Source organism: Macrosteles quadrilineatus, unplaced genomic scaffold, assembly GCF_028750875.1.
Source record: "Macrosteles quadrilineatus isolate MER2022 unplaced genomic scaffold, UCM_ALF_1.0 Scaffold_4__1_contigs__length_99947679, whole genome shotgun sequence".
Taxonomy (NCBI): Eukaryota; Metazoa; Arthropoda; class Insecta; order Hemiptera; family Cicadellidae; genus Macrosteles; species Macrosteles quadrilineatus.
The window spans coordinates 25169710-25182024 of record NW_026542597.1 but is presented as its reverse complement, the minus strand read 5'-3'; the positions used below and the strand labels follow the sequence as shown (position 1 = coordinate 25182024).

Here is a 12315-nt window from a genome sequence, read left to right as displayed (position 1 = left end):
GCATTCGGGGATCGAACCAGCGATAGAAGTCAGAGGAATACTTGACACCGGTGTTTACCAGTGTTGTAAGCAGCTCCGAAAGGAAATCCGTTTGAAGGTTAAGCACTAATATAGTTTAAAAAGAAGATTTCCCCCCAAAATGGTTTTTCACATTACTAAAGGCTTGGCCTAGAGGGGGCTGCGGCATTATAGGTTAAGTCCATTAGTGGTTGGCGGGGTTTGAACCGAGAACCTCGGGGACTCAAGTCCAGCGCTCTACCACTAGATCAACTCGCTCCCAGCCAGATAGAGGAGTTGCATCATAATTGTAAATATTTTACTACATTCTTACCTAGGAGTGGCTCTTCCTACCACGATTGAGAAGCCCCCTACATTATTCAATATTCTCTAGTCTACAACGTGAAAGACAAGACACATTTATTCCCCTTGTTAGTCACAATTCCCATTCAAAAAGTACTAGTTTTGTTCTATCTCATATGGATCCCATGCCCTTTGTTAATCGAGGTTGACCAATCAGCTGATAGAGCGTTTGTCTTTGCTGATGTAAATCGCCGCAAAGGTCCGTGAGAACGTCCCGTGCTCACACAAGTGACCCATATACATCCCTGGCTATCTCTACCACACTCTGGACCGACCCAGATACATGCTCAGTGTATAGTGCTCACCCCTCTAATGGGATTACACAATGTATTGTATTCGGAACTATTGAGCAATCATTGTGATTAGGTGCGGAAATTGTTGTTTGCTTCAAATTTCTTTACAAACCCCTCGAAATAAACCATATCTAGACCCCAAACAATAGCCTAAAGTAATTAGTAAAATCCTGGACCAAAAATACTGAGTAGATTTGTCTTCTTTATCGATCAGCTGAATTTTAACGTTACTGAAGCTCCGTCTGGTGTCTTCAAGGGTGTGTTTTTGTTTACTGAATTGTTATTTGAGTAATTTCAAAAATAGTTTAGTCAAATTAAGCGATCGTATTTAAGGATGCCTCGTCCTCTGGTTTATAACCAAGAAGTAAAGCACAGATTGTAAAGTTAATCCAAAAGTAAGAGAAACAAATTTCGTCGACGCTCAGTGTCACCAACCATAACAAACAAGCATAAGATAATACAATGAGATGAGACGTCTACTTGTGTTAGCTTCCATGGTAAACGTTTCAGGGATCTCCTAAGTCCTTTTTAACACCCCATTAAAAGGAATTTTTCGTGATCACCCCCTTACTTAATCATTAAAATTTTTAATCGTTTCTAAAACAACTACTGTATTTCGTTTTCATTAATAAATTTCATTCCCTTATTTGTTATCTATATAAAAAAATTAAATTGCAATTTTGTCTAACATAAAAATAAGTAATAACAGAGTAGGACAGCTACCAATTCTTTAAATTTGTTTTACATACAGGTACGCTTTTCTTTAGGGTTTCTCTCTACAACTCCCAGTTAATTAGGCGAGTTGAAATTACTCTGTTATGCCGTGCATAGTAAGTCCTTAAGTGGTCTGTTTTTGTTTTTACGTGACGATATTGTGACGTTTCCGTCGGCGATGAGTGGGATGAGCCTACTGAGGTTGTTCAAAGACTTTTTCCATTTCAGTCCTCGGCCTTTTTCTTGAAAACATTTCCGTTAAAGGTATTTTGACTTCATTACGTGTGACCAGTCCTCGATGTCTCACCATTTCTCCATATTCCCAAACAGCATAATATTCATCAAATAAACTGTTAGTCCCACATCAGATAATGGCCATAAATCACACCTGTAGAATTCGGCGTATAGGAATAGCGGGATTCTATATTCAAATTTGAAAGTTGGTCCGTAATAGTGACAGAATCGATAGGTGAAATCGCTCGCGCGGTCGAGATATCGATCTGCGATTTATCGCGCCTCTGTCTCTAATGCGATCGCTATCCTGCATCTCGGAATAGTTTGGACATGTGAAACGTGATTTGGAGTTAGCGGTATTGAAGTAACAATGTAAATTCTTGGTGAGAAACTATATACATTGATACGTCTAGATGTTGATTTTGTTCTCTCACTTAACCTGAGGCGTTTGATGAAATGTAGAAGTTTTAAGGAAGTCGTCTAATTATCTCATCACCCAGTTATGTATGATCAGTTTTTGACGTATTGTCATCGATACTTTTTACAGTAACTGGAGCGTAATTTAACTAGGTTAAACCAGCGACAATTGAATAGATTTTGATTTTATGTGAGTATGAAAACAATAAATTTCACAGTATATTGCGTAGGTTAATTAACATTACATCCTTCTGAAGATTACTTTTCAAATGAATACTTCCTTCAAAACTTACATATGACTCCATTCAAACTTACTGTTCTTTACTCTTAGTAATGGTACGTATTCTTACCTTATTAGTTTGTCAGTTTTCCATACTTCATTTTTGTTTTAAATAACAATCAACAGGGCGGGCGATATTAAGTCGGTGTCGAGACACGCAAAAAAATGCCTGAAAAACTTAACTCTAAAACTATATTTTCAAATTCCATATTAATGGGGTTCAATTTTAAATTTCTACTCCTGTTTTTCTTACGTTATCTCCCAATAGTAGAGGTGTCTCACCCCCACGCTCCCGCCATTATCACGTCCGGGGACCGTGAGAGCGCCTTGGCGGGAAACCCACAGATAACACCGGAGTGGGCGACTTGTGGTCACCGCCGCCTTTGTCTTATCATTCTTATCAGTCGCCGCTCTTTGCTGATTCTCCTGCGACCGCTATCAGTTGCGGTTGTGCTAGTAGTGATACGGTAATCAATTGTCGTTAAAAAACAATCCTTTTGGTTTGTGTGTGTTGGTTTGATGAAAATTGTGATTTTTAGGGGTTAAACTTGACTGCAATGTTTTTGGACTTTTATGTGACGAAATTTTACTATTCAATGACATTGGGAAGGTCGAGTAACGTTGATGATTCTTTGTCACCTTAATGTTGGACTAAAAGTAACAAGGCTAATTAAATTAACTAATCTTCCTGTTCTTTTAAACTTATTCGCTGAGATAAATTTGAATTGTTCTCATTATACTCTAGTTACCGTATTCGTACATTTATTTGTTTCAATTTTTAATACTGAGGCCTTCAACTGAGGCCGTTGAACTCCCAGAGACCTTAATCTGTAGGCCCGAGACAATTATTTCCTACAATTAATCGACCTTTAATTAATTGACTAGTCTCAATTAGAACCGAATTGGCTCAGCCAGTCAGACCCTAATATCGGTTAAGATCGCTTGAGGATTTTTGAAGTGGGTCTTGGAAGTTGATTAATATAAATTAACCGATAGAAAGTTTGTTCGGATTTTGAATGTTTTGGACAAAGTTGGCTACTTCATTTTATGTTGTTTGTTGTTGTTCCGGGTCGGTATGACATACAATAAAAGGTTAAATTACCTGTGTCCGCCTGTCGATCCTTATGTGCTGTGTCCTATTACAGGAATAGGACCTATTTACTATTAGGAATAGGTGTCCTAAATTATATACGTTATTGCTTCTTGTTTATGTAAAAAAATTTACTATTCTTGTACTTTTGATTCTTAAGTGCAATTTCATTTTGTGTGAATCACTGGACAGTGGAATCATTGGAGACTCAAGTCCGTACATTTTGTACCAGCATGACAGAAACCACATAACAAAACAAAACATCACCTGAATACGTAGTTCGCAAAACTGCAATTCATCCGGAAAATTGTCTATGTATTTTCAAAAAGCCCTAGGACCATCATCAAATTCTGCACTATGCAAGTTATGATAGGTTTGGTTAGGTCGGGTTGGAAAGCCAGGTTGGGTTAGTTTACATCCCCTACATTTGTATAGGGTAAATTTTAATGCATGACCGAGATGCCTGGCTTTCCTCAGGTACATCCGCAGTTGCAGCAGAAAGGCCAGTTTCTTGTTGCGCAAGACATAATATAATAAGGCGGTGTCGTGGAGCAGTGAAGGCGCTATCAAGTCATAAACCCGGTCTGCACACGCTCCGGCCTTTGTCAATGGTATAATGAATTATTGTGGCTCAGACATCGTGAGTGTTGTAACGCTAGTGATGGATGGTAACTGGACATGGAGAAGTGGAGAAAGAGGTGTGAAGTGACTGTGTCAGCTTAGACTATTGATACAAGTATGGCCTAGACATACCGTCCCACTGTCTAAGTTGTAGCTACTGTCTACGTTGTTGGATTCAAATACTGCTAATAGATGCTACTGTAGTCCATCGGAAATATAGAAGATTAAGCCCATGTCAAGAAATACAAATTAGAATACATGCAGTAATAATACAGCCATTTATCTTGTATGGTTCAGATGTTGAACACTAACAAAATAGATCCAGTAGAAGTTAATAACGTTTAAAAATAAGATATTGAGAAGGATTTGGACCAATTTTTGAAGACGAGGTTTGGAGAATACTGAAAAATAGAGAGCTCAGGAACCTCTACAAAAGACCAGATATTGTGGCCATGACAAGGAGTAGGAGAATTACGTGATTTGTCATGTGAGAAAGAAAAATTAGGATGCAGCAATAAGAAGGGTGTGAAGAGGTTGACCAGAAGGAAGGTGTCCATTAGGAAGACCAAGATTAAGATGGAGCGACCAAGTGTTTGTCGATGTAAGAAGAATTGGGAAATAAGTGTACATGGTTGAGGACAGAGAAGTCTGGAGGCAACTTGTTTAGAATACAGTACCAAAATTTAACTTGGAGTTGGATTGAGCTGACAGAGAGTTTGCTGATGTTCGTCAAATACTTCAACACAACAAGTTAAAGGCGACTGATGAAGTTAAAGTCAACTAAAGACGAACTTTAAGGACAACTTATTGTGAACAAAGCATCTTTATCATCGACACCATATCAACCTTACCTCCGTGGCCTCTGAAACAACAGCTTTTGGCTTCGTTAAAGATTCGTCTCCACTATCTTCTATCACCCTTCTCCCCAGTGTTGTAGACCCCAGTAGAGCTGTCTTTTTATTTCTTGGTCTTCAAATCCAAGTAAGTGGTCGTCGTGGATTTAGGTGCTCCTTGGCGCACTTTTAACAACAATCAAAAGTACTCTTATACACACATTTCTATCATAGTACTCTATCAAAAACCGAAGGGAGAAAACTCGCATTTTGTCAGTGGCGTATTCTGCGGGAGACTCACTCAACCATGTTTTATTTAAATAGAAAATTTGCCACTGCTGGTACGTATGGAATGTCTAATTACATCAGTAATCCCTATTCAAGATAAATTGTATTAGTGTTTTGAAATGTGTTGTATATCTTGTGAACATAATATGGAGGCACTACTCTTACTGAGAACTCTGGCCTTCCAGAAAAAATCTCATTTTTGTTTGCCTTTTATTTTCTATATATATTTCTTCTCCTGATGAGAAGGCAGGACACGAATCGGACATTTATACTTTCAAGTGGTTTTAAGTCCGTGGACGAAAGGAATCCAAAGGATGTTTCATATCTCCTAATTACGTAACGCCAACACCAAATGGTTGCCCCTAGTAACCTTATGAACCCATTCTACACTGGCACCAACGCCCAAGATCATAACTGTCGCGGATCTCGTTATGCAGATGACGTCACCGGTTGCCACATTAATCTCTCGCGCTGCCAGCTGATCACTCTGGCCGCCATTGTACACTTCGTTATCTCACTCAGTATATCACTCCGCGGCAATATGCATAACTCTGTAACAAATGAAGGTGTTGGTCCCGCCATTCGCCATTCCTTTAATTTTGTTAGGTTCGACTCGGGCATGTCTGATGGAGGTAGTAAGATTAGGTTTTTCGGTTTTTGTGTTTTATAAATTTTGTGATCAGAGTAATTTGAATTGATTGAAATGCAGAGGGGAAATTTTTTGTAAGCGTAAGATTTGAATGTAGATATTCTATGCCTGAAAAGTTAACATTAAACCGATTTCAATAGGTTTTCTAAGTCAACTGATCCAAGGCTTGATTGTTGCATTCGTCTTTTATTTTGAAGTGAGCTATGTGAAAGTTTTTCAATTTTAATCAATAATCAATGTTAATCTGCTGGCCTCAGTTTAATTTAAACTTGGTTTAGCTTGAACTTCGAATCACTTTCTAGACTCTTCTGTGATGTAGTGGCTCAGTTTAAAATAGTTGATCGCTAAAGGAGAGGTTGGCAATAATATCCAATGCAATCAAAGTCTAGCCTATATGAACATTTTATTGGAAATAAAAGTACATTGCTGAAAAGAAGGTGAATACATCTTAAACCTTGCTTACAGCTTAACAAGCTAGGGACATCACAACCACCTCACTTTCTTGAACTATTGTACCCTTACTGCGTCAACGTTTCATCGAATTTCGCTGTATTCTTCTAGGGGTTTAGCTTGTTATAGTTGTGTTACGGATGTGGGGTTCGGCCTGTCTGTCTACATATTTTAGGCCACTACACAGACGTGTGTTGTCTAGACGTGGCCTGTTTGATCCTCTTGTTAGCACGGCCATGTGGCCAGTCTGTGTACACGCTGAGGAGTGCTCAAGGGTTATTACTGACGTGTCGGTGTCGTATTTTATACTTTATGAGATGCAACACTAGCAGAGTTATAGCCTAAGAAGTGGTTCAAGCTATTGTCAAGAGTGTGAGGGCGTGTGTGGGTGAAAGTATCGTGTTTTATGTTGGTCTTCTCAATTCAAGATTCTTAAGAGTAGGCTACATATGGTGTTTCAAATTTGATTTGTCCCCTAGTAGGTCTGAAGTTGTTCTTTTTCGAAACTGTTATATGATTTTATGCACCCACTAGAGGTGTAGTACCACTCAGATTTTGTGTAGGCTAAATGATGTATTAGTTGAAATGGAACTCAAACTACCGTTGTGCAGCATTCTGTACTTATTTTTTAGGACGGTGGTGCGTAGCCTAGTTAAAGTTGTGTGTTATAGAACAGAACTGTCAAGAACAGAAACATTATCACACGTTTGTGTCGATTGCAAACATAGTCTTCCCTTTTGTTAACTAAAACAGCATAACAGGTTATTATGAACATAAAGTAATGTTTATAATATAAATAGCCAATTATCTATACCATAGAGTTATTTCGTTTAACACATGATGCCACAGAGTTATTTAGTAAAACGAAACAACTACGCACCCTTAATAACAGAACCTGATTTCAAATCTGATGACAAACGTCTAGACTTCCAAACGACAGATGAACCCCGAGATAGGGAAGCTGCGATGAAGAAATAACACGTATGTCCACAAGTCACTCAGCCGTTGTGACAGTTTTACACTGCTCTCCTGGGGTCACCACACTGATAACGTTAACGAACTGTGTAATAAAACGGAATAACGCGCCCACTGCCCAGATGTAGCGATAGAGAACTGGTTTGTGTGATTTGTGCCGGTATTGTTGAGTTATAGGAGGCGCAGTTTGGCACAGCCCTGCGGTCACCGCACAATGGGCTGGGAACCGCGTTGCGCGTTATCGGAGGTGGAGCCGCGGACTGCGATGTTATGGTAATGTACCTGATAGCCGCCGCCGGCCGAGAAACTGAGTACAAAACAATAATGCTGAGGCTGATTTACCAGAAGTTTGGTGGAAAACATAGAGTTTTGTTAAGTACTTGGTCTGTGTTAGGTTAGGTGTTATTTCATTGGATGAAAAATAAAATTTACAGTAGTCTGCTTTCCAGAATACTCAAGGTCGACTGTAATGTTTTTCCAACTCAGCCGTTACTAATAATGTTACCTGTATTGTTCGAAAAGTCTAGTTGCTCGGAGGGAAACCAACGGAATTATTTATAAATTTGGTTTTCTAATGGGATAAAGTTGTTAAGGCCCAGTAGTAACATTAATCTGGGAATTTCTATCTTTTTTGCCAAGTCTGGGTATTTGTTTCCAGTGGGTCTTCTTATTGGAGTTCGGGGTGGGACTGGCTGTCCAGTGTTTGTCAAGGATAGAATGTCCAAATTCTTGAAAAGCTGGTATAAACTCTTTACAATTTGATTTGATTAGGTTAGGTCTGATCCATAAATCTAAATAATACAAAGGCTATTCCTCAGTAGAGCTTTCCAATTGATGTTCATGATACAATTAACATATCGACGCTATATGTATGGTTCGGTTTGGTTTACGACGATTACCTGTTTTTAAAGCGGACAATAGGTCCCAGGGCCAATGAGGATAAATGTGAGACTGTTAGTCCAATACCGCAAAATGTTTTACGACAGATTTTTGGCCAGTAGACCCTGGGACTGATTGTCCTCTACGCCCATGTATACCATAATTCGCCGAATTGATTTAAATCTCCCAAGAAATTGGATAAATTTATAACTTAACACTGTTTACTGTCATTCAGGAATGCGTCATTCATTATGTGTTGTGTAATTATAGTTAACTAGCTGGCCCGACAGACGTCGTCCTGTCCTAGTGTGGATTTATGTCAAATGCTCGTCCATTTTCAAGATGAGATCGTTCGCATGGCTCAATCATGTCCTGGTTAAAGTTCGTTCGCTACGCTCACTCACCATTTGGTTGCTAATTAGCTGTTGAAGTTCGTTCGCTACGCTCACTCACCTTTAGGTTGGAGCTCGTTCGCTGCGCTCACTTGCCTTCAGGTTAGCTCGTTCGCTACGCTAACTCGCCTCCAGGTTGAAGTTCGTTCGCTACGCTCACTCACCTTTTGGTTGCAAGTTAGATGTTATCATAAATAAAAAAATATATAGTGCTGCACCCTGTTGGTAAACCTATTAACTTTTTAATGCTATTGAACATCACAGAATCAGATAGTTTAGTTGAACCAGCTGTTAAGATTCTTTAATTCCATTTAAATATGAGGTAAATCATAAGGTTAACATGGGAAACTCCAGAGCCACTGGGGCGGAGCCCTTTTGACGGATCTGCACCAAACTTCACACAAACCATCCTTGAATAATGCTTAATAATGCCTGAAAGTTTCATTGCAATCTGTCGAGCAGTTTCGGAGTCCATAAAGGACAAACATACAAATATACAAACATACAAACATACATTGGATTTTATATATATACTAGCTGACCCGGCGAACTTCGTATCGCCAAAGTTATAGGTTTCCCCTAAGACAGACCGATGGAAAGAAAGTACCGTTAAGTTTAATTTTCAAGATGATCTCGTTCGCATCGCTCAATCACGTCCTGGTTGAAGTTCGTTCGCTACGCTCACTCACCTTTGGGTTGGAGCTCGTTCGCTACGCTCACTCACCTTTAGGTTGGAGCTCGTTCGCTGCGCTCACTTGCCTTCAGGTTAGCTCGTTCGCTACGCTAACTCGCCTCCAGGTTGAAGTTCGTTCGCTACGCTCACTCACCTTTGGGTTGGAGCTCGTTCGCTACGCTCACTCACCTTTAGGTTGGAGCTCGATCGCTGCGCTCACTTGCCTTCAGGTTAGCTCGTTCGCTACGCTCACTCGCCTCCAGGTTGAAGTTCGTTCGCTACGCTCACTCACCTTTTGGTTGCAAATTAGCTGTTGTCATAAATGTAAAAGAAATAATAGTGCTGCACCCTGTTGGTAATCCTTGTAACTTTAATGCTATTGAACATCATAGAACAGAACCAACTTGTTTAATTGAAACAGCTGTTAAGATTCATTAATTCCATTTCTCATAAGGTTAACATGGGAAACTCCAGAGCCACTGGGGCGGAGCCCTTTTAAGAATTTCGAAACGGGAAATAGTTTACTTTCTATTCGCATACCTACAGAATTTACACACCAAATTTCATAACGATCGGTGAAGTCGTTCCGGAGGAGTTTGCAGACAAACACTGTGACACGAGAATTTTATATATTAGATAAGATGATTCCTTTAGAGCTCACACATCGCATATAATGTATCTATTACTGTACCCAGTTACTAACCATTTCGTCCTGATCTGTTGCAGGATACCGCGGTAAGAACTGCGAGGAGAACATAGACGACTGTCCAGGCAACTTGTGTCAGAACGGCGCTACCTGTGTGGACCTCATCAACCGCTACAACTGCCAGTGTCCTCCCACATACACGGGCGAGTTCTGTGAACACGATGTGGACGAGTGTTCCCTACGACCCTCCGTGTGCCACAATGGTGCCACGTGTACCAACACCATCGGAGGGTTCAGCTGTATATGCGTCAACGGGTGGACAGGACCTGACTGCTCGCAGAACATCGACGATTGCGCTGGAGCTGCTTGTTTCAACGGAGCTACGTGTATTGATAGAGTGGGCAGCTTTTATTGCCAGTGCACATCGGGGAAGACTGGTGAGTAAACTCTGGATAACTTCTACCTTTTACCCTTTTCTTTCTTCGATCTCTCCGTCTTTCATGTTTCTCTAGTCCCTCAGTTTTAGATTTGTATATACAAACCTTTGATTTTACACAAAATGAGGTTGACGCAATTCTATAACAAATATAGGATTGAATGACGACAGGTTAGTAACCTCATTTTATGTCAATTAATCATGGAGTCAAATTGTGTTTAAACTTAGATTTCACATCAAATTACAAATACCCGTTCTGAATTTTGACATCAATTTACGTTTTATCTTATTTTTCTTTCCATGTTATCATGTTTGGTTTATAGTGTTGTATATTTTCCCCGTCATTATTCTTTCTAATCCTTGTATAGCACCAGCGAATATTTTTTAATTCCTTTTAAAAAAAAACGAGGTGTTAGCCCGTCCTACGTACGGGAATTCAGTAGTCAGTTAAAACAAATGTTGTGTGACCAAATATGTTTTTATTCCATCATAGGCCTATACGATATGCATTTTAAATCCGATCATAATTTTACAATAAAACAGCAATTCTGCAATTTTTACGATGTGAAAAGCGTTGAAGTAAGATTTGCAGCCGATTCGCACAGACGCACACTGATTATAAGTAGCCTACAGTAGAGAGAGTAATAGTCAATTGAGAAGTGTATAGACCTAGTCAACGATACCACCTTCCATAGCATACCTGCCTCTTCCATAATTATTATCACCACAATACAACCACTATAAACAATTTCCAGTAGGTCTGAATAGAAACGACCTAAAATAAAACGATAATTTTCACAACAATAAAATTCATAGTACACATAAATTAACTTTGGTGTCCTAACATCAAAACTAATCGTCACACCTATCCTTTATATCAATTTCACTGCATTAATTGCTAAATAAAAAAGCGTAAAGAAAGAAAAGTAAAAACAATAACAGTTTGTTTTGAAACAGCTGTTTGGTTCAAATAACATTCATTTGAAAAAAGAACTGGTCACATGTAGCAGGAAAATAAAAAGTAAACACGCTAGTAAAGCTAATAACGTAATTGTCAATGTTTACTATCCATACCGTTATCAGTTCTATCCTTGATAATTACCCACCCTCATTGAATAAATGTACATCGTAATTTCCCATATTAGTTAATTTAAACTACAATATATTCATGGTTGAAATAAAAGTGATATTTTCAGGTTTGTGGGCGCTGATATAGGCACCCCAAACGTAACCACAACTGAACACGATTTCATAAAAGGATGGTTTGTCTAATTGCAGTATCCTAGGCCATAATGTTGACGTTGTGTTCAATCTATGTCATCTATCTGTTTATCTTTGTATAAAACCCGGCTGAGGTTGTAATAGTAATTTAAAATCGTGATTCCTGATTATTCTTTATCTTCTTTTTATGACATCAATATTTCCGGGCCTAATTCAAACAAAGTTAAAGCAGACAAACATTAATTGTAAACAAAAAGCTACCATGAAGAATTAAAACATGTAAACATTGTTATTTCTCTAATCTTTCCTTGAAAGGTTTAGCAGTAAAATAATTTGCATTTGTCCTTTTTTATTAAGACTCGTGTAAAGAGCCTCGATTTGTACTGTGATTTAATTAATTTTGGTCTAAACTATGTTAAACTGTTGTCTAATTATCTCTACTAATCTTACTTATTTCCTATAATCAATGACTAAATAAGAGTAAATAAAATAACCTCATAGTTCCATAGTTTATATTTAACCAGCTGTTAGTTAAAACAAATTATATTGCTCTAAAACAAATCGAAGATTACAAAGATTGCTTTTTAAAAAAATTTGAACATCCTAGTATTTTACTATGTATAATTTAACTAATATGTCATCCTCTTACAGAAGAATTGAACGTATCAATAATTAGCATTACACATAGTATAAATAAGTCAACCTTAAGTATGCCTTTACATTTTTATCCAAATGCTGAATTTGCGACACAAAAGCTGAATGTTTACAGCTGTTATGTTAAGCAAATTATTTTATGTCAAAAGCTAGTTTAGTATCTTAGCGTCGGCTGCTAGACTTTTTAAAAATTAAAACGTAATTTCAAAA

General features: G+C 38.5%; 1 protein-coding gene across 1 annotated transcript in view; it reads left to right on the top strand.

The window, feature by feature from the left end:
- Positions 1-12315, top strand: part of LOC128992717 (neurogenic locus Notch protein) — a 138057-nt gene that overhangs the window by 83882 nt on the left and 41860 nt on the right. Inside the window, exon 6 of the mRNA XM_054416438.1 lies at positions 9875-10231. Coding sequence (XP_054272413.1) covers positions 9875-10231 — 357 coding nt within the window. The remainder of the gene's footprint in view (positions 1-9874; positions 10232-12315) is intronic.